General features: G+C 45.2%; 1 protein-coding gene across 3 annotated transcripts in view; it reads left to right on the forward strand.

The window, feature by feature from the left end:
* The first annotated feature begins 9,347 nt into the window (after nucleotides 1-9,347).
* The window catches only part of LHX8 (LIM homeobox 8), a 172,541-nt gene continuing 158,679 nt past the window's right edge, over nucleotides 9,348-23,209 (forward strand). The window contains exons 1-3 of one of the 3 annotated variants that reach the window (XM_086936287.1): nucleotides 14,928-14,956; nucleotides 16,119-16,199; nucleotides 17,896-18,048. In XM_086936287.1, coding sequence (XP_086792413.1) covers nucleotides 16,131-16,199; nucleotides 17,896-18,048 — 222 coding nt within the window. In that variant the 5' untranslated portion in view covers nucleotides 14,928-14,956; nucleotides 16,119-16,130. Of the gene's footprint in view, nucleotides 10,098-14,927; nucleotides 14,957-15,826; nucleotides 15,962-16,118; nucleotides 16,200-17,895; nucleotides 18,049-23,209 lie in introns of those variants that run through there. The other 2 variants (XM_086936283.1, XM_086936281.1) reach the window with 2 other exon arrangements.

The raw sequence follows: 23,209 nt of genomic DNA on the forward strand, positions 1-23,209 counted from the left end.
ATTTTGAAAGGGTTTCTTTACATTGTGTTGGATTTTATCTATTCCAGTGAAGATAGCCTGCTCAAAGGCTTGGATTTCAATTGGTACCACACTGATTGGAGGGGTGAAATTGGACTTTTTTCGTAGACTGGTATCTCCTTCATGAACTGGTGGCGATGAACCAGAAAAGTGTGCTTTGAGTTGGAGTGTACGACAGAATTCTGATAATTCACACTTCAACTTGAAAAGGTCTAGGTTCGGGGTAGGAACATATCCAAGTCCCTTATTGAGGACATTTTCTTGTTCTCTGGACAATGATGTTGTGCTCAAGTTCACTATTAGTGACTCGTTTTGCTCGTTCCTGGCTTTGATGTTGTCATGCTCCGTGTTTGAACATTCGGTTGTTGATCTTGCCAAGTTACGTTTCTTCTCCTGCCTCTTTGGTTTTGGCCCCTCAATAAAAAAAGAGTGCTGATTCTGATTATTCATTCCTTGAGGTGGCATCCCCATCATATCGTGCATCTGGTGTGACCCTTGGTTGTATGGGTTCATCCAACTCGGGTATGGTTGCATGTATGGTTGGAAGAATTGCATTGGGGGGCCCATAAACTGTTGTCTGGGCCATCTGTTTCCTCTTCTCTGAGGTCGAAATCGGTAATTTCCTCGTCCGGCGTCCAGAGGGCAGTGTCAGCACAAGACGCTGAACCAGTTTCCTTTGCGGGTAAGGACCAGAACTTTACCGAAGCCAGCAATACACACGGGTAACATTAAGTAACTTTCATTAAATTTGGTTTTCACAGCCTGGGACAAATGTGTCCATACCCTCTGAGGGAGTCAAATGATACAAGTTTTTAGGTAAGACCTCACATGAGGGACAGCTTTCTTTATTTCCATAAAGGCGCCTCGCCGCAATACTACAGCACTTGTTTTCTCTCCCTAGGTTCACGGTATATCCACCAAAAATTAGAGGTATTTACGAGTTTTTTTGAATGAGTGCTCGATGATAAGTACCTGTTACCCTGTTTAATATCACGCAACTATGCTTTCATACTGACCATGCTTTAAATTGCCGTTTGTATGAGACATTCTAAGATTTGCATTTGTTACTTTCGATACATCACGTAACGATACCATAACTCCGACCATGTACCTTTGGCCCTTTTGCGCTCTGAATTTGACCCGAGTAATCAACACAATATAGCTTTTTACTAGTGTTACAACTGTGACCGCTCCTTCTGTTACTATAGTACTTTCTTTGTTTAATTCGCCATGAGTGTTCCCATGATGAGTGTTTTCTCTTAAAAATGTATTGCAAAGTAATATCCGAGTTAAATGATAACAACATGGTCAGCATATAAATTCATTATGCCTTAACCACTAAAATTAATATGCCAGGTATTACCCTGTCTCTCGTCCTTAGGTGGTGAATCCTGAACCACATTGGGTAAGACTATTTAGTTTTGAGATACCCTATTACTTCACAAATAGTGCAAGTATTTTATTTGTGTTTTTATGTTTTCTCTGTCCTGACGAAGGCTCCATAGACCTACGGGCAAGGTGAGCTGAAACATGTCGACGTATTCCATTAAAGAGATATGCTAGGGACCCCTTACTCAGCCCTAAGAGCATACCCAGCTACTGTTTTACTATAGTTGTCAAGCGACGTAAATAAAGACTAGTTGGTTGACTGGAGACTATTTTTAACTTTCATGACAACTTACCAATGTGGTAAAACCTTTTTCTCTGGATACTGCCACGATACACCAGAGATTGCCTCGGGCGAGGCTGGCAATTTACAAGTTGTCTAACCCTATGACTATTGCCACAACGCCAGTGTGGGGCGGAGAATAAGATAAACCACTACTCGAAATACACTGCGTTTATGAGGGTTTTTCAATATATATCTCCTGGCAAAGTGGTTACAAGTGTCCTATCCAAGTTTGATTAATATTGATAAGTTCTGGGGAACTGATAGGACAGTTATTCCTCCTCCCTCCATTTTGATGAACACAAGGTTATACTAGTCAGAATCCAACAATGGGTGTAGAAAAATCATGTACTTTCTGACCTTCAGGGAGTCCACGAGCACAACGGATCAGGTTCTCAGATTCCTCATGTTAATTTGGAAGGAAATGGTCATCAATAGAGGTCACCTTTACGTTGTTTGTGGACTTAAAAACAGCTTTCGATTCCATCAATAGAATCCAACTGTGGTCCGTCTTGAGAGATATGGGTCTACCACCATAGATGCTTAACATCCTGGTTCGCTTGCATGTAAACAACTTTGCAAAGGTTAGATGGAACACGAATGGTGGACTCACTGGCAATATAAATATCCAAAAAGGTGTCTGCCACGGGTGTGTCTTGACCCCTACTCTATTCACACTTTTTGTGAATGGAATTATAGACCAGTTCTTTAATTGGGATGGAGACCCTCCTAAAATGGCAGGCAGAACTGTCCCCTGTTTGCTATTTGCGGACGACACCCTATTGATTGATTGCAAAAACGCCAAGAGGAATCTAGAACCTCCTCAATTGGTTTGAGGTGGCCTGCAACTCGAGGGGGCTTGTAATCAATTGTAGTAAGACCAAATACATTGTGTTTAATCTCTACAAACATCACAAGGTAACGTTGCTCCTCAACTCCCAAAGCCTGGAGCAGGTAAAATCCTTTGACTATCTTGGGGTTCGACCAAATGAAATTCTAGCTTGGTCGGACCAAATAGAAAAGAGCACTCTAACACTCCAACATATAGATAGTGCAATTAACAAGAGGTTCAAAGTTTAGACATACAGACCAACATCCCCACTGATAGAACTCAATAGAGCAAAAGGGCTGGGTGCAGCGCTCTATGGAGCGGAACTTTGGGGCTTAGAAAACCTAAAAGGTCCAGTTCTTGCGGAAAATAGATTCATCAGGATAATTTTAAATTTACCCATGAACACCCCTCTTTTACCCCTGAGATTGGACCTTGGCCTTAGATCCATTGCCCACTTCGCCATCTTGAAGGTATTAACCTTTTGGATCAGGATCTGGGTTAATAACTCTCAAGTCCCTCTTAGAAACTGTCTAACGGAGCTAATTACCCTCCACAAAATGAGCGGGCGTGTTAAATGGCTAGGAGGGATCAGAGATTGGTTCCATAAACTTAGTTTGGGTTTTATCTGGGATTGCCCAGAAGGTATTAAAAACGGGATTGTGTCCATACTGAAAAATAGGTTTTGGGATTACCAAGACCAGTGCACTTTAAATTTGAATACTCATGGCACACTGAACTCTGCTTTTCTTGAAATAAAACCTAGCCATAGTTTTGAAATGGTCCTTGATGAGGTTGAACCACCCCAGGCAAGAATGCTGTTTTTACAATTCAGATACGGCACTCTGACTTTAAATTCAGTAAAGAGTAAATGGGGTCATAACTTACTCCTCTTGACAAGTCTTATGTGTCACTCTGCTATAGAGATGAGTAGTCACCTTATTCTCTATTGCACAGCCTATACAGATTTGCATAGGATCTGGATCGCACCAATTTGCCGTCTGTTATCATCTCGAAATCCATCAGATGCAATGAGAATTTTTAATTCAGAGTCGACCAGGTGGCTTGTTTTTGCACTTTCGAGATTCTTGTTGCATGTGTGGTGGAGGAGAGCGAAGGCTATGAAAAACTGTTGAGCTGGTAAATTGTGATAATGAACTGTGGCACTTTAGGCATTTGTAAAAAGGCAAACTAATTGTGATCATTACTATGGTAATCAATGCATTTTTGCTTGTAAATACATCATAGGGACTGTGTTTTAAATGTTTATGCTGCTACTTTCTCTTTTTTTAAATTTTTTTTATGATGAAATTCATCATATCCACCAACTGTGATGTTTTTGAATTTTTTACCTTGTTATGGTCACACAATTGATCGAATAAAATGTTACTTACTTATTGCTGCCTAAAGGTGGTGAATGCAGAGATAATAAGGAACTGTTGCCTAAAGGTGGTGAATGCGGAAATGAGAAGGTAGCTGACTAAAGGTGGTAAAAGCAGAGATTATACAGTACTGCTGCGTAAAGGTGGTGAATGCGGAGATTATAAGGTAATGCTGCGTAAAGGTGGTGAATGCAGAGATTATTCGCTTCTGCTGCCTAAAGGTGGTGAATGGAGAGATTATAAGGTTCTGCTGCCTAAAGGTGGCAAATGCAGAGTTTATATAGTGCTTGCTGCGTAAAGGTGGTGGGTGGATGCAGAGATTATAAGGTACTGCTGCGAAAGGTGGTGAATGGAGAGGTTGTAGAGTGCTGATGCGTAAAGGTGGTGAATGCGGAAGTTATTAAGTGCTGCTGCGTAAAGGTGGTGAATGTGGAGGTTGTGAGTGCTGCTGCATAAAGGTGGTTAATGTGCAGGTTATAGAGTGCTGCTGCTGAAGGTGGTGGACTCTAAGATTATAGAGAGCACTGCTGCGTAAAAGTGGCGACTATGAAGGTTATACAGAGAATTGTCATTTAAAGAAGCGAATAGGGAAGTTATACAGTGTTGTGTAAAGGGTGAAAAACAGTGAGATTGTGTGGAGTAGGTGCGTAAAAAAGGGGAATATGGATGTTATAAAATACTGCTGCATAAAAGTGGTGAATGTGGGTGTTATAGAGTGCTGCTGCTTAAAGGTGGTGAATGCGGAAGTTATAACGTTCTGCTGCCTAAAGGAGGTGATTGCATTAATTATAAGGTACTGCTGCATATCGGTGGTGAATGAGGAAGTACTAGAATTCTGCTGGGTAAAGGTGGTAAATTTGAAGGTTATAAGGTACTGCTGCGTGAAAGTGGTGAATCTTGAGATTATAAAATACTGCTGCCTAAAGATTGTGGATTCTCAGGTCATAGAGAGTGCTGCTGCATAATGGTGGTGAATGCGGAGGTCATACAGTACTGCTGTGTAAAGGTGGTGAATTTGAGGTTTTAGAGAGTGCTGCTGCGTAAAGTTGGTAAATGCAGAGGTTATAGAGAGTGCTGCTGCGTAAAGGTGGTAAATGCAGAGGTTATAGAGAGTGCTGCTGCGTAAAGGTGGTGAATGCGGAGGTCGTAAATGACTGCTGCGTAAAGGAGGTGAATGCGGAAGTTGTAGAGTGTGCTGTGTAAATGTGGTTAATGCAGTGGTTAGAATGCTTCTGCGTACAGGCGCGAACGCTGAGATTATAGGGTGCTGCTGCGTAAATGTGATGAATAAAATATTCTAGCGAAATGTGGATAAAAAAGTGCGATAGGTGGTTGGAAAGTCTATTGTGTAAAGTGACAGTGAATGTGGCTAAAATAGGAGGCGTGTCTTAAAATGAGACCATCTGAAGGAATATATGGAGAGGTGGGGAATACTAAACCTATAGGAAGTGGTTTGGAAAGGTTTGGCGAGCACAGAGCATGCAGCAAGCCAATATAGGAGGTGGAAGAAGAGTCCAGCCGGCACCTCCCGCTAACGAATAGCAAAGCACGGCGCTCGTCGTTTATTTTTTAGCAGCATTAACACCAGAGACAACATTAGAACCAACTCAAGCACATTGTGTATATACAAAGCATCTGAACAATAGTGTGCGGCGCGTACGTGGGGCTGCTGTTTCAAGGGGTGTGTGGTGCGTGGTGCGTCCGGCAGACATTTGGTACATACAGACCAGGTGTTTGGGAACTGAATAATAAGGGGACGTCAAATGCCCTCCGTGGGTTTTTTTCTAGCTATAACGCGAACTCGACCTGAATGTATCAGAGCGCTTTACATAACATGAGCACCAGTTGCGGTACAGACGACACATTCATTATGTTAAGCGCATGGAGATTAAGTGATTTGCCCAGAATCACAGAATGTTGAGCGTCCATGCCGAGATTTGAACCAGGTTCCCCAGTTCATAGATCGACAGCTCTTGCCGTTAGGCCTCACCCTCGACCTATAGATGTTTGCTTAATATAGAACGGTCTTTTGACACCTGCCGATCGTCAATACTCTTTCATATAGATCACCAGAGACAGCGTTCACGCTTATATAAGCAGTCTATAGATTGGCATAACGAAAAATCTTGCAGTAGTAAATACAGGATGCGAACCCTTGAGAAAATGCGGAGTTGTGTGAACAAAGTCAAGCGTTATCCCTTGGACAATAATCTGTCAAATAGCTCTGGCTTTTGAGTTATTACGTAACGAGGGGTCGGGGGTTTCACCTATAGATATTTAGTTAGTATAAACGTGGCTTGTGATGGTCGCCGGCCTTATACACAGGGAGGGACAGAGGCTGTCCTATAAGCTCCATTCCCAGCATCCCTCATGGCTGATGGTGCCTTGGGGGTGCGCACGTGATCTTTAGTGTCTCGTGGCACAAAGTGGTGCGTTCTGATTTCTGGAAAATTATTAGAAATGTCCAAAGTGTATTCGTTTTCCATTCGCTACCGACCAGTTGGCTTTTGTTACTTTGATTAAAACGTGCTGGTGTCGCCACCGCCAACAAGGGGAGGGGAGGAAGCCTAAAGGGACGAATTTATTTTGTGCAGCTCAGGGACCCGAGATCTGGTGCAGGCACAGTAGCCAACCGAGCTAACTTCTCCCTTCTGTACAGAAAGCCAGCGAAGTGAACTCGTCTCCGTGGATAGGTACAAAGGTTGTTTTTTTTTTTTTAGGATCGGTGCAGAATACAAATTTTGCATTGTATTTGGGGGGTTGCCCGGTGTTACGTTTTTACATATTTGCAACACCGAATAGCTAGCTACAGGATGGACAAATCGGGTGCGTGTTCCTTTTCTGGATTTTGGTGGTGAGGGCAAAGTTTGAGCGGTGTATCAAACGTTGCCACTGGTTGGGGCACACAACATTTCTGGGAGCAGTGGGCTGTGGGCGAATGAGTGTATAACATACAAAGAGTGTGTGTGCCACTTCAGGGCTGCGTGTACTCCTCGAATACGAATCTAAACAAGCACAACTCGTGTGCAGTTACAAACCCACACACGCCGTTAACACTACTTCGTCTCTGTGGGTTGTGTCCCCGAAAATGTGATTTATTAAGCGCTTCCTTCTAAAACCTATGCCTGTCTCGACTCACGGACGTTAGCAGAAATCAAACAGACAGGTCGAAACCCCGCTTTTACCTTTCACTTCCAACAGTTACTTACTTTGCTATCTCCCCGAGCCTAAAAAAAATCGAATTTGTCGGTATGTAATTTTATAAAACGCTCTGATACCTTCGGGACGAATTCGATATATATATATATATATATATATATATATATATCTCACTAGCAAAATATGACTACGGGCGTTGAAGCTGCGGAAGCAGGTTCGAGTCTGGCTTTAGGCTTAACCGCCCTGTGATTCAATTCGGGGCAAATCACTTTCTAGTGGTAAACCACACTCGGCGCCCAGAGAATTTGTGTTTTGTTTAGTGGACTTAATACGCATGCATGGCTTTCTTCCATTACAGTACTTAATTTGCCCATCCTTATCTGCATAGGCGCCACACAGAACAGGCTTGGTGTGAGCAAATACACAGATACCAGTAAGTGCCTGACAAGCACCGTCATAAATTAAGAACTAGATTTAAAATTTATTTCGCGCATTTATTTTCACTCCGTAGTCATATTTTGCTAGTGAGATATATATATATATATATATATATATATATATATATATATATATATATATATATATATCGAATTCGTCCCGAAGGTATCAGAGCGTTTTATAAAATTACATACCGACAAATTCGATTTTTTTTAGGCTCGGGGAGATAGTGATTTGCCCCGAATCGAATCACAGGGCGGTTAAGCCTAAAGCCAGACTCGAACCTGCTTCCGCAGCTTCAACGCCGGTGCTAGAGCCCTTCAGCCGCATTTTGAGCAAAACCGAGCTTGACCGTATAGCGTAATAATTTCACAGACAACTCGAGATATATCCAGAACCTGCGCTAACAACGGATCTCGGCGATTTTCCAGAGAAGACCAGAAATAATTATTCGTTAACATCCCGGTGCGTGTTTTGCTCTTGCCGCAGCATAAGACAAAAGACGCGTAAATGCACAACGACCGGTCTGTCGGCGGACTACACGATCTGTTTTGTATTGAACAACATTTATTCTACTGCTTAGGTTAGAAATGTTGTCTGTCTAAGGAATGCCAGTTTATCGTTTTATTTATACAGGCCTGCCATCGCGAATGCGACCCAGGTAGGGGATATAAGTTAACACGCACAGACTCAGTTCTGCCGGTTTGGGGAATCAGGAGAGGGTCCAGTGGAAGCCGCCTCCATGTTAAGCGCACCGCACTGCGGCTGTTGACACCAGCAGTCCACGCTGTGCCATGTCTAGCGCCGCGATTGCAGCCAGTCAGTGAGCTGTGGGCCGCCGGTCTAACCCCTTACCTCGGCACCGAGCGAGCTGTCCTGGGTGTCCTCACAGCTGGGCCGTGACAGCAGCAACTTCGGGGCCCGATCGGCTGCCATCTTGCTACGTTTGATCCGCGCGTAACACGCTACATCCGAAAATAAGGGGGAACTGAAATGAGGACAAAAAGAGGCAGGTGAAGAAAAAAAGAACACACATAAATGACATTAAGAGCGCCTGCCGTCGATTTAGCCCTGACTATGCGTCTCACCTGCTTCACAGGGTTTATGTGCCTTCTCTTCACCTGGTTTAGGTGTAGGGTGTGTGTGTGTGTCTATGCTCACCTGAGGCAGAGTTGCCTGCCCCCTTCACCTGAGGCAAGGGGTCCGTGTCTCTGCTTATTCTCTCGATCTCTGCCTTCAGAGACCTCTGGTCTCCTGGCCAGCTGGAGGGGATCTGAGCGGTCCTGGGCGTCTTTCCCTCACCTGTGCTTCCCCTCACCTGTCTGGGGCTGTGAGTAATCTGCCCACCTGATGCAGTGGGGGGTTTCTAAAGTTATTATAAATGTTTGCAGGTTTGTGCGGCTTCTTGGCTTAGAATCTTTTGCCAGTGGGCAAGGGACGTTACTCACATGTGCTCGGAGAGGTTACGATACACTGCGCGTAGCTACTCGCGGTTGGCTGTACTACGGAAGAGTTCTGGTTTAATTGATTTTGAATTTTATTTTAATCCTGCTCGCGAAAGCCTCAAATGTCTTTTCATCCAACTAAGGAAAGTTAGAAGATGAGCCCTCCAGATTTTGTTCGGGATGAGGCAGTGACTGTCTTCTCCGCAGCCGGCTCTGCCCGGGGGGGGGGGTTCTTGTTCAGGTTCTTGGTGTGGGATCTCCCTGTCCCTCGCTGCGAGAGCCGTGCACCCCTTCTTGGGGTGGAGTTGGGCCCGTCTGAGCTTCAGACTTTAGCACCGTGGCGCCGGCTGGCAGGATGGCGCATGCGTCACCTCGTCTTTTTGACAGGACTTTACGCAGCGAAGATAGAGCCAGATCTGGACAGAGGCATGGGCGTGTTTACACCAGAAGGGGCGGACAGGAAGCCGGGGAACGTTTTTCTTCCCCGCAGAGGTTCCACCCACGTTTAAACTTTTTTCTGCAAGCGGTGGTAGCAGTTTGACTGGAGCCGAAGAACCGCCCCAGCAACCCTGCCGTGCCAAAGCTGCCCGCTGGTCCCTCTGGCACAGAGGGCACTGCTCCTTTACTCCTGTCTGCTGCCCGGGGTTCTAACTGCACAAGACTCACAGGTACCCTTCAGAAGTAGCCAAGGAATCCGAGCTGCTCCAGGGTGCCTCTTGTGCAGACAGAGGGCACGGGCGCCTTTCGTCCTCTTGGAGTACCAGCGAACGGAGCCCAGCAAGTGCCTCCAAGAACTGCCACTGCACAGAGCTGCACGGGTGACACCGGCTCGGAGCGCCCCCCGTGCTTCTTGGAAAGAGGACTCCGGTGCCCGCAGAACTCTCTCCGCCTGGCTCTCCACAAAGCTGCCACTGGTGCCCCAGACTAGAGCTGTGCGCGTGTGCAGTCTACACCCAGCTGAGCTCGGATGCCCCCCAGAGTGGAGTTCTGTTGACCCCCACAGCTGAACCCTGGTGGCCATACCTCGGGGCCGTGCCCGGAGCCCCTGCTTGGCATGCGCTGAGCCGCCCTCCAAGGCCATGTATTGGAAGAGCGAGCAGATGTTTGCGTGTAAGCTGGAGAAGGACGTCCCCGCGCTGCCGGCCCCCATGGACAAGGTAAGGGCTGCGCCCCTCGCCCCCCGCCCCAAGGAGGGATACAGGAGGCAGAAGAGGCCGGCCCGTGTTGCGAGCATGCCCTGGGAAACGGGGAACTTTAGCAATAGTCAGTCAGGGGCCCCGACTCAAGGGCCAAGGCTCGCATTTAAGACACTCAAAACATTTTATTAAACTATGCCACGTATCTTAATATATATACTCTTAAGATTTTTTTACGCGTAGCCTGATTTAGGCGTTTCTTTGATTTTGTTTAATATTTTATATTGCGCTTAGCCTGTTTGTGTAGACGTGTATACAACACGTTCTCGTGTGGCTCAGTATAAATGGCACACGATACATTTCCCCGACACTAGATGAGTCTCAATAGTGTGTCTGCCCTGTTTGAAAAGGTGCCGGGTACCCCCCACATGCATCTCTCCTTACAGTAGTTAGGGGAGTGAGATAATTATCTCGCTATAGTGCGAATAAACGATACCGGGAATACGCTTGATTCTTAAAGCTCGTTCCAAAATAGTTTTTTTTTAAAAAATATGAGATAAACAAAGTCTTGTAAACATTGTTTGTGGGCACACCTTTTTTTAATTTAAAAAGCGTGCATTTTCTAAGGAGACATTTGACAAATATTGCAAGCGCTGTTCTGACTGTTTATTATTTAATAACTTGTTTAAATAGTTATTCCTAAAACCGCTTTAAAATTCGCTTCTGAGCACTTTGTATGTTTTTACAGTCAGGTAGATGGCGCGCAACTTAATGCTTTAAACTTTAAATCTAAGGCCATTCCTCTCAAGGATGGAGCGGTACTACTACACTACTTCCGAGTACATACTTTGTGTGTGTATATGTATATATGTGTATATGTGTATATATATATATATATATATATATCAGCAAAGTCTTCAAACCTCCACTCACAGTGGCGAAAGAAGAGACAGACCCCACGCTCTCCAGGCAAGATGTTTATTTAATCCTTGTGCCTTCCAAAATGCAACGTTTCGACTACTGACGTAGTCTTGTTCACACGTGTATAATCACACACATATGCTCAACTTCCTGGGTCATTAGCACACGATCTTATGCTGAAACGCGTGCAGACATGATGTGGGCCTGTTTTATAGCATTTTCTGGGCTGGTGCGCACCCACTCAAACCAAGCTGATGTGAGTAATATTTGCTAAACGCGCATAAATACCGTTTGCGTGCGTAAAAGTTTTGTAAAGCGCTGGTATCTCATTTTATGACTTCAGAGCGCTGCGGGACACTCTTAAATCCTATAAGGCAGAGTGAATAAACATCTCTAATATTATTTAGCTTTGCCCCCTCTTTAGCACCACTCTCTAAGGCTCCGCTTCCGGGTACAGTAATTACCAACCCCTTTCTATTGTGCCCTTGCATGGCTAGAAATCTTTCGGGTGCGACACCCAGCACTCTATCAGGATTACACAAAATCCAGCATGACAACCGGCTGTGCAGCTGCTGCCCCAGAACCAGCAGGCAAATATGAAAAAATATTGGAACAACCTACTGAAATATTTTGATTGTCCTAGTAAAATATGCAAATTGGAGAGTAAAATATATATTCATGTTTGTCAAAGTGATTGCAAAGACTACACTGTATCACTCTGGTTGTATTTCTGTTCAACATTCATGAACGTTCACAAAATAAATTAATTAAAATGTTTAAAGTCGCCCCCGTTGTGTAGTAGAATTTATGAAAAGAGCCGAGTTAGGGGGTATGGATGCCTCTATGAACCAAAACACAAGCCAAACCTGCAACAAAAATGATTATGGACTGACCAACAGTTTGGTAAGGATGTTCTGTGACAGAGGCCCCTGGCAGACTGCATGGCTGCCAAGTTTCCCACTTCTATTGGTGACTAGTTGGGCCCGGATTTTGCATAGAATTCTGGGACTTGTAGTCTGTACTGGGGTGAATGTATGACATTGTTCTGCATTCTGGCCATCAATTGTTATTTGTGCATTTGTCACCCCGAGTGGGAGGGGTATGCCCAGACGTGGGTCCTGTGCTCTCCATGCCACTGGAGTCAAGCTATCCTGGCTGATTAGGGCTGAAAACCCGTCCTAGGATGTTTGTTTCCAGTCCAGGGAGGACCTGGCTTGGCAGTTCGGGCTGCACTGTTCTCACTGGGCGCAGGGTCAAGACTGATTTGCATATGGCTGGATCCAGACTGGAATGGTGGTTAAAAACATGATGGATTTAGGCCCAGATCTCTGTACTGGGGTGAATGTAAGACATTGTTCTGCACTCTGTCCATCAATTGTTCTTTTTGCACTTGTAGTCTTATAACCAGGACTACAGTGCCAGAATGCTTAGCGCCTTGAGACCTTGCGGTGAACTGTGCGCCATATAAGAATGTATGACTATGACTAAGGAAAAACGTGACTGGACTAACTAGACTCGTATGGACCTGGGGACATTTTCGGCTCTAAGACTGGTGGTCTGGATAGCCACACTTATGACTTAACTCAAACGCCAACTGTCTTTCAACCAGAAAGACCACTTCCCTCCTCCTCTGGACCCTCTTTCCTCTCCAAGGTCTCGCCACTCCCGTGCCATAACCCCCCCCCCTCCCCCCATGTCCGGCTGAGGCTGGCCGCTCCAGGCCTCTCTGCCCTGCCTTTCCTAACCACTGTCACCCCTCCTCAGCCCCGTCTTTCTCCCCCCCCCCACCCTTCCCGGACTGGTGGAGTCCCTGTTCGACTCTCGGAAAGGTAGCGCCTCGAATCCGGGATAAAATCAGTGAAACGTGATAGCGGAAAGGATTCGACTGGGTCTAAGGAGGTTGTTTTGGGCTCTAGAAGACCGGGCTGAGTCAGACCAGGCTCGAGTCCCACCGGTTCTTCACTTCTATCGTGTACAGCTCTCTGTGGCTCCATTTTCAGCTCTTTTTAGCTCCATTTGATGCCTCTGGGTTAATCTGCCTCACATGCACCTAGCTTTCTACTCACTCACGCACCAGTGTCCATTTCATTCACATGCGTAATACCAGGCTCGCTACTCCCGTGTGTTAAATTTCCACCACCTACAGGATGCTATAAAACAGACTCGATAATTCTCGCCTCGGTGCCTACTCTAACCAGGGAACACTCGGCAACTCTGGGCATTAAGCTTGCCTCATCTCTACAACGGCCCCCCACAGACGCCGGGGATGCCTGGTTTCACCTTGGAGATACCCAGAAAGGGACCATCTCACAGGGAATACCAGGACGGGTTCCCCAGCGGTCTTCAGCGCCAGGATACTCCATGGAGTGGCAGTCCGCTTTACAAGTACACCCACATTTACATTTACATTACTCACGCACCCCTGTGTCCACCCCTTCACATACTAGTTGCCAGGCTCTCTACTCACGCACCCCTGTGTCCATCCCCTTCACATACTTGTTGCCAGGCTCTCTACTCCCATGCGTTTCATTCCTTCACTTAAAGGATGCCGGGCGCTTTACTCCCTCACGCACCGTGTCCACCCCCTTCACATACATGTTGCCAGGCTTTGTCCTTCACTTAGAGGATGGAAGGCTCTCTACTCCCTCACTCGCCCTGTGTCCAGACTCCACCCCCTCCACATACATGTTGCCAGGCTCTCTACTCCCTCACGCACCCTGCGCCAATCCCCTTCACATGCACGATGCCATGCTACCCATTCCCATCTCTTTAATCCCTTCACATGCATGATGCTGGGCTCTCTCCTCTTTAACGCACTGACTCACTTCCCTTCACATACATGATGCCAGGCTCTTTACTCCCCCACGCACCCTGCGCCAATCCCCTTCACAATGCCAGGCTCTCGGCTACCTCACATGCGATGGCAGGCTATTTACTTCCTCACATGCTCTAGCGTCATTCCCTTCACTTACATGATGCCATGCGTTTTACTTTCTATGTTCATTCTTCTCCACACATGCCATGCTCCCTAATCCCTTGCACAGTCCTATGTCCTTTTTTGTGTACTTCCGTCCCTTATGGAGCAAGTGTTTGTCACATTCGGTGATAGAAAACCACTTTCAGAGGGTGACTGCGTGATTTGGGGTGGCTGTCCACTGCCCTTCCCCGGCTCACCTGACCGGGCATGGCAGTGCATTAGTGCCTAGAGTCGGTTTACACTAGCTGACGCGGCATCTCTTCTGTCAACCGCTTTCTTTCTCTCTTGCAGATAAGTGTGTGTGATTTTCATTCTGCTCTGAAATTAAGGCATGCGTAAAACAAACAAAGCTTTTAGAAAGGCCTGAACAGTCCAAAATCTAAACGGAAATTAGACATTTACCTAGAAGGAAAAACTGCAACCCCAAATTGGGCTGTCACTTGCCAGCACACATTGGCAAATAATAAAATGTCGCTAATGGTATGGATAACGGGCCAGAGTTAAATGTCTCGGTTCTTAAGCCAGACTCATTTAAACACTCCTCAGCGTGTCCTCGCGCTGCAACCGGTGTTGCGTGCCCGAGCTGCACACTCCCAGCCTGGCTCTAAAATGCTGTCCGGGCATCCAGAGCACGCATTTACTGTAATGCCACCCATTAAATGCAGATGGATAGCTTCCATTCTCTGCCCGCCTTTGTGATGGGCAGGACGTTGACTTTTATTGAGCCACAAGTGGCCATTTAGGGCTGAAAGGCGCGCGCGTGCATCACCTGCGGCTCTAATTGGGCCGGGCGGGCCGGGTTCAATCTGCAGCTTTTCAGTTACGGGCCCAGGCGCGAGCCGCCGAGCCTGCTGTGCGGACGCAATTAACTTTCAAGTATCCGATTAAAGGCCCCGCCCCCCGGGCCCGCGCGCAGCTCATAAAGCTCGGCTGGCGCTAATTGGGGCGATTAGAGCCGGACCTGCGAGCGGCGCCCTCTGAGGTGGACAGGGATCGGGAGAGGCGGGGCTTAGATGGGAACCGCCCCTTGGGAAAATAGGGGGGAAGGGGGACGGGGGGCGCCAGAGGGGCTGAGAAAGACCATTAGAGGAAAGTAGGAGTAGAGGACCTCTGACAGAAAGGGTAGTTAGTGGTCGTTTAGAAATGGTGGTTATATTAGGGGCGTCACGCTTTTGGGGTGATGAAGGCCCTTTACAAAAAGTGGGGAGTCCTTCAAAGAGCGGCGAGGTGCTGAGTGGATGGGGCGGTGAGGAGCCTTCAAAGAAAATGGGGGAGTAAGTTCGCAGGGTTTTTAGTCTTTAGCTATTGTAACCAGAAGGACACAATGCTCCAACTCGTGTTTGTTGTTGCATTGTGGGAGTTGTAGTTCTGGTTGTCTTCAGACTCTCTCATGGAGCTCACACATGGGACATGCTTTAAAAAATATTTATATTTTATCCCACAACACTGCAAACTAAAAGCGCTGGGAGTTAGTGGCATAATTGATAACACTAATTTAGAGTACAAGGAGTGCTCTTGAGAGAGCATTGTATTATGAGCCCTCTCGGTTTTGAGGGGCTTGCATTGGAAAAGAGAGCGACAGGCCGAAGCTATAGGTTAAGACAAAGCTATTCCTGACCGGTATGAGTGCTGCTCTACTGTTCGCATGTTGTTACTTTTTTTGCACTTATAATGCAACAGGAAAAAAGTACTGCAGTTAAAAAAAAAAATAACTTTGCGTGGCCGACCTAGCCCTCCCTCAGGTGGGATTCCGTGCGCCCAGGAGGCCTCTCTGCCCCGTGTCTGCAGGAGGCGCGGTGGTCCCACCCCCACCTGCAGCTGGACTGTTAGGAACGTTCCTTGCATTGAATCTCGTGCACGCGCCTCCTCCGGGAGAAGACGCCCAGTGGCCCCAGGTCCCTTCTCACGGTCCCTCTGTTAAATGTTTCGGGCTCCCACCCAAGGGTTCCTCTGAGGGGTAAAAGTGGCATCAGCCGGGGCACTTGTGGTGAGTTTGGGGACGGGAGGAGGGTCGCCAGGTGGCCCCCGAAACCTAGACCAGGGTGGTCTGGTCGGACCTGCGGGACGGGGGGGGGTCACCGGAGGTGGGGGTACCCGGAAGGAGGCAGCCCCTCTCCCCTTGTCTAACCCTCTCTCTGTCCCAGTTCAAGGTGCTCATGGCGGAGGAGTGCAGCAGGCCGGTGTACGCGGGCAGGAGCCGGAAGGGGCCGGCGCCGGAGGGCCTGGTGAGTGAGTGAGTGTCCGTGTCCAGCCTTGACTGCCCGTGCCGCCCTCGCCGCGTCGGTGGCTCTCTGCGCCACACACCATAAACCGGGCCCTTCGCTATACTTGGGCCCTCTGCGCCGTCCGGCAAGGCGCCATGCTCTGCGGGCTTTGCAGAGGGCAAGAGTATAGTTCCTACCACACTCCATGCAAGCTCGCTCCACCTCAGAACAACCTACACGGCCGCCCTACATGCTGCCAGTTCTCCACCCAGCAGAACAGATAAACACCCTTCGTCTAAACTTCACATTCTCGCACTGTAATCGGGACACCAGCCAATGCCACTGCCCACCTGCTGTTTTCGGACAGTAATAGCAAACCGCACTAACTGCGCAGAGATGTATCGACGTTTTAATTGTCAGTTTTCTTATCCCCTAGGCTGACCTACTGTCCCTAAAAAGCCGACTGGGAGAAAATTCGCTTTTGCATTGTTTCTTTTGTAACGTCGACAGAAAATGTCTAATGGGGGGTGGGCAACGCGCAGCAATATTGTTAACCCTTCCTGGTCGCACACAGCTCGTCACTTGGCAATTAAAATGGTTCCAAATCTTTCTCCTGACCTGCTGCCTTTCCATCTGATACAATGGTCCTCCATCTTCTCCGTGGGGAGTTGGTCACCCGTGACTGCGTCATTCTAGAGACAGTTTGTGGTCCGGTGCTTTGGCCTGTTTTGAACTTGAAAACTCGCGCGCGAGGGCTTTGTGAATTATGCATCTGTCGTTCGCATGCATGTTTGAGTCGATTTGTGTGATGTCTGAACAGGTTTCATGACTTGTCTCGCTATTACAATAGCGCAACCTATACAGTTCTGAGCGTGCTAATACATCTTCAGATACTGCCTGTTTGTTAATCGAACAAAATATAGCAATTAAAGTTGGGGTGTGCAAAACGTTTCTCGCCCGAGAGTCTCCTGCCCATTATTTGCAAACTTTTCTACACGTGGGATTTATTCTGTATAATGCCCTTTATTTCTTTTGCGAGACACAAACTCTGCCCATATACACCGGACTCAGAATAGACAACACCACTTTTATTGCTAATTTTGCAAAACGACGAGTTAATTTCAGGCCACCTCACCCGTTTAAAGAAATCGAGTCGGATTAAAAGGGAAACCCAGTCCAGTGCATCCAAGGTAAAAAAAAAAAAAAGTGTAAACTCCACACACGTTTGCTGACTAAGCACTCATCTACTGAGGCAACACATTTGTAATACAATATTTGCACATCACCTAATATATACCCCAATTGAAAAACAATGTATTGCACGTTTGTATTAAGTTAAATTTGTTATTGGATATGGTACCCATTTACCTAGGTACATGTAAAAGAAACCCACCTCAAACCACAGGCACTTATAGAACCACAGGATCCTCATCCGCTTGACGATAGGTGGGTGTAATGGAGAGATCTTGGAGACAATAACCGTTTTTCTTCTTTAGTGGACTCTGGAGGTGGCAGTTTCTTGCACATATCTAGTCGCAGGTTGTGCTGGCCTCACCTGTTCTTTCCAGATGTGGAGGCCTTGGTTACACTAAACATGGCAGTACTGTGGCCTGGCCTTGCTGTGGTGATGCTACTTCACCGGTTTATTGGAATTGTACTGGTTAAGAAGTGCTGTTCTATGCACACTACTAATGTAGGCCTTTGTGTCACCCCCCAGCCTGGGCCCACCAGCCCCTGTGTGCCCCTGGATGAAGATTCCAGCTCTTCCTCTGTGCCGCTTTCGCCTGCTTCCCCTCCACACTCTGTGTCCCGGGGCAAGAGTGTGTGTAGCAGCTGCGGCCTGGAGATTGTGGACAAGTACCTCCTCAAGGTAATCCTCAGCCTTACTTAAAGTTGGTGCTACATGATTTAAAGCTGTAGGTTATCCAGCTCTGTATGTCAAACCCTTTATAGATGCAGTGTATTTTGGTTTTATGAACTAGTTTTAACAACTTCAACTTGTAATTGTGTTGCTTACAATATTTTCAAAATGTGTTAAGTTTACTGCACTCCGACTGTTATTCTGACTGCATGGTAATGGATGGGTACATATTGAAACACATTTATATTGTATTTATTTGACGAAAGAAACTGTTGCACAGCTTCATGGCCCCACATGAGGGCACTGGCAGCTCTGCGATTATGTAGTAAATGGAGATAGAATGTTTGAGGAAGAGATGTACAATGTATTGGTCAAAGCTTGTACAGAACTTTCCCAAAATTTAGCACTCATGAATTTTTTACAATCTTTGCTAATTTTCCATCTGCCCCTCCTTCCTGCCTCTGATATATACTAGACAAAATGCCTTCTAACAGACTTGAGCACTTTGTCACGGTCTCCTTGTATGTGTGGGCTGTCTTTTTTTTTTTTTAATTTTTATTGTTGTTACTACTCCATTGAAAAGAAAGTCCATCCGCTCTGGAGTTCTTAGGGTTATATAGAGTTCATGAGCCTACTTGGGATAGCTCGGGTTCAGCATTTGAAAAGCAGACTTTAATTTTAAAATTGCAACTCGTTAGTATTCACAAGTTTCCATATGTAAATTGTGTAGAGTTCTGGGCTATCAGACATGCTCCTATAATAGAGTGCTTATTGGAATGGACATTCTTTGAAAATTGACAGTCTACTGTAGAAATAAATGTAGTTCACAACAAATCTGTAAATGTCAGATTAAAAAAATCTAACCAAGGGAATGGGAATTGCGCTGAACACTGCACTACACATATCTTCACAAAAAAGTGCTTCTACATAGTTCTGCAAGCTGCAGCTCGCCCCAAGCAGCAGCTGTTTGGGATGGCCCCAATGATGAAGCGTGTCTCCTAGGGGCAACCCTGGGCGAGTTAGGGGAACCAGGAAAATAATTTTCTTTTCTTTGGACAGGGATCTTGTTTTGCGCATTCAGTGGAATTCCCATTCCCTTGGTTAGGTTTTTTTAATCTGATATTTACAGATTTTTTTGTGAACTACATCTACATTGCAGGGTGAACCTAACCAGCACCTCCATCTCCCTCTTTTTTGATTGTACTGTAGAAATACAGCATTTTTACACTGTTTTATAATGTGCTAACTTGTCAAGTATTTTCTAGAATTCTGTACAACGGGTAATAACCCAATATAGTAATTAAAGTGCACTACATCTTACACATACACAGAATAGAGTTTCCCTGTAATGGCATCCTATAAATACAGGAAAGCATCCATGAGAATAGTGGATTTTAATGATATATCTGTAGTACTTGCAAAGGAGGAAGGATAATAACAGAGCAGAGAATGATTACTAGAGTAGATACTCTTAAAGTAGCAGTACCTGTTGGCTTTTGTCTGCCTTTTTTTTTTCAATTTTATTTTTTAAGTGTAATATTTTCGTGTAATAGCAATGGGAACCTTGAAGCTAATCCTGATGTGTCATTGTTTGATAGATATTCTCTCAAATACAAGAGCAATACGGGATTTACCTGGGGAAAGAAAGAGATGAATAGGTTTGATATGATGTACCCCTCTCTGCTCTATCTTGTGATGACTAGAATAGAGCTGTCGCTATATACCGAGAAAAAATATAAGTTTTTGACCGGTGATAACGGAATGCAATCAGCAGGACAGTACTAATATTGAGACCCCTTTCCACATGGAATGCCTGAGAAATGCTTGGTCCACCAGTTAAATGTTCAAATTGAGGGCAAATTATGAGGCACATTATTTGGCAATATTACTTAAAGCAATTTACATTTTAACTCGCCTTAATATTGTCAGTGCAAACGTTTCAGGTCATTGCCACCACTTTAATACCAGGCTACCACAATCCGAAGCTAGAATCTAACCAGGTAACAGTTTAACAAGTCATCACATGTGTTTGCCAGTTGAACAGTATTTTAATCTAGTTCAGTACTTAAGCAAATATGCCATCCTCATCAATTTCTGGAGTGTTCAGAAATTCCTAGTTTTGCGGTGCAAACCGTGCTGCTGCATACCAATTGCCACAAGCAGGGACACTTAGTGAATTGGTTGAGGCCCTAAAAAAGATACAAACTAAAAATGAAGTAAGTGCGTATCGACTCCCTAAGGTTTGTTCTGTGCAGATTTCACTAAAATTATGAGTAGACGTTCAGCCTGTAGTCAGAAACTTGAACTGGTTTTTGGATTTGTGTTTAGATGATTCTGATTGGTCTCGAATGTGCTAACTCGAAAAAAATACAGTAGAGAACTTGTAAAATACTGAGGTGGTGATTTCAGGTGCAAAAATATACTTTACTAATTTCTCATGGTTCTCGTTCCCAATGGAGATCTTTAATCTCTCCTTCACAATTGATGCTCAGTATTATGGTTGGGCATAGATATTAGAGAACTAAAGTCATAGAAACAGCAGCTGTCTGGGCCTATTAGCAGAGGTAGGCCATCTCCACAAATCTGTTATGCACTGAAAGGTCTTAGAGATGCTCTGTGAAAATCAATGCTTTAAAACTGTGCATTTCAACCTGGGCTGTGCCACTCTGTGTGCCACTCTGTTCACTCACCATTCACGGGGAAACCTACTAAACCTATTCGTAGTGATTAGTTAAATGTAAACTAAGATATTTTATAATCTCTGTTCTCTACGCATATGATACCTCAAGACTGTATTGCTTATCCAGTTTTAACTCCTAAAATATTCTGTTCTGAAATATCTTGTATGATTTTGATTCTTTCACTCGCATGACCTTGCAAAATAGAAGACCGCAAGACTTCAAAATCATTTTTAAATTGAGTGTTTTGCAAAGCCTTCATTAAGGTATACAGCTTCTACATGAATAAAAACATTACTTCATATATTCATCCAAGTGATTGCCAGCAAAACTGTAGGCACTGGCTTGAATGTAAACCTCCAGAGTGACCCCATTCCTTCTGATCTTGGATAAAGAGCTTTTCTTGCTGGGCTAAGGTAGACTCCATAGTTGGTCGTAGTCGGTGCTGAATTCGAAAAACGTTACCCCTGGAATCTATAAAGTGGGCATAAAGGTGTGGCAACAAAAGAAATTAGCAACAAGGAGAAATAAGATGGTAAATCTGATCCAGCTTAATTAGTCTCCTAGGCTGCATTTTAAAATATCTTATGATGTTAAGGCACCTGCTGCAGAGAGCTGTGTGCCGAGTATATCTGCAGCAATAGTAATAACAATGGTAAAAAAATACCTTGTAAAGTACTTGTTGCAGAGAGATGGGTTTTATCTAATCAGTTTTGGCTTATAAATGAGCAAAGTGTCTCCTGCAAAACCCATTCTGTAACCCGCAGATGTCAGATTTGTGTTTTACGTAGATAGGTATGTGGCTTGCTGCTTTTGACAGTCTTTTATTACTTGCCGTTCATATATTGCAATCCTTCAGGTAGAGCACAATGAGCTATGAACTGTCATCAAGGATGTGCATACAAAGTGCAAGGCATGCGTTTAGAACCATATTCATTTTTTTTTCTCAGTCTATTATAAGCTGCTAAAAGGGTTTCTATGGACACTAATAACATTTTAGCAGTACCGACAACCCCAAGCAATGCGTTGCGTTTTGAATCCTCACTTTCGGTTTCTTCCGGCCTTGCATTCAATCATACAATACCTACGGGTTAAGCCCCTTATTGTCTTGTGTAACCTTTTGTACATTGCTTTAAACACTTGTGTGGGTATTGTCAATGTATAATGTGTGTATGATATACATCTGACATTCTTGTAGTGCTTGTATATCTCTTCTAGATGGGGGTTGTACAAAGTCAAAAGCTTACCTCCAATATAGTAGTTTCTCTCAAGTACTTGTGAAGTGATAACAAGCTGTGGGCCTTTGTTTTCCTACATTGCATAGACCTCTAGGTTTTAGGCTCAGGATAGCTCCCAGCCAGGTTAAAACTCTTAACAAAAGGAGGGCTGAAGGCCCCTAAATCCGGTCTGTATTTTGGGCCCAGCTGTAATCTATAATAAGAAAGTTCCCCTCTTCTGCATGTTGCTGATCCAAACAGAAAGCTGACAATTTGCAGGAGCTGCTCAATTGTGTCCTGGTGTTGGCAATTTACGCAGTACACATTCATTATATTTAACTGGGTCAGACGTATATCTTATCTGTCTCAATATCTTCTGGATCTGGGTTTTAGCTAGACCCACCCCATTATTGTTAGCACTTTTGTAGTCTTTTCACAGCTGGGTTTTTCTTTCTGCCACATGAAGACCTACTGACATGCCCATGCAGTGTTCTTCTCCTCTCACCAAACCTTATCTTATTGCATAATAGAATTCAATCCCTAACTAAATTGTGTAATAAGATTGTGGTGGTAAATGTCTAAGACTAATGCAGTATGGTGGCTCCCCGCCCCCCACTAGAGCACCCACCTGATGTCATAATCATTGCTCCTTCGCACCTTTTTCAGAACTACAAGGAACAACGTGTACATTTTTTCCCCCCATCAGGGCAACATCCACTTTTTGCTAGGAAAGTTTCAGTATAAATAACCCATTTCTCAAATGGTGACTTTCCTAGAACCCGAGAAACTCTTTGCTGGTTAGGAGTACATTGCCAGTCCAACTCTATTGAAGTATGTTCCAAACATGGAGTATCTTGTTGATACTTCTGAGGAGCTACACCCTTAGGCCAAAATTATGTGGATATCTTGAGATGAGGTATTTCATTTTCTTATTACTGCGAATCTGTGTTAGAAGTTTCTCTTGTAGTACTTCTTGAAGCTATGAAGTTTTAGTATCTCAAAACAGGTGGACAATCGTGTTCTTGTCCTGTGAGCCTTGAAATGCCAAGTGCTATCCTTTAAAAAAAAAAAGTACTTCCCGGTTCTCAAGGCAACATGATGCTGTTTCTACTTTTTCCTGGGTGTAAGATGGAAACATTTCTGCTTGAATTCTGGGCATGTGGTGGGAGCACTCCCCAGTACACTTGGGTTGGACATCAGTACAGATCCTTCTTGTCTATTCTAGATGCATTGATCTAATCATGTGACGACTATGTGACAGATGGTGGACAAGTG

Source organism: Lissotriton vulgaris, chromosome 1_1 (genome assembly GCF_964263255.1).
Source record: "Lissotriton vulgaris chromosome 1_1, aLisVul1.2, whole genome shotgun sequence".
In the NCBI taxonomy this organism is placed as follows: Eukaryota; Metazoa; Chordata; class Amphibia; order Caudata; family Salamandridae; genus Lissotriton; species Lissotriton vulgaris.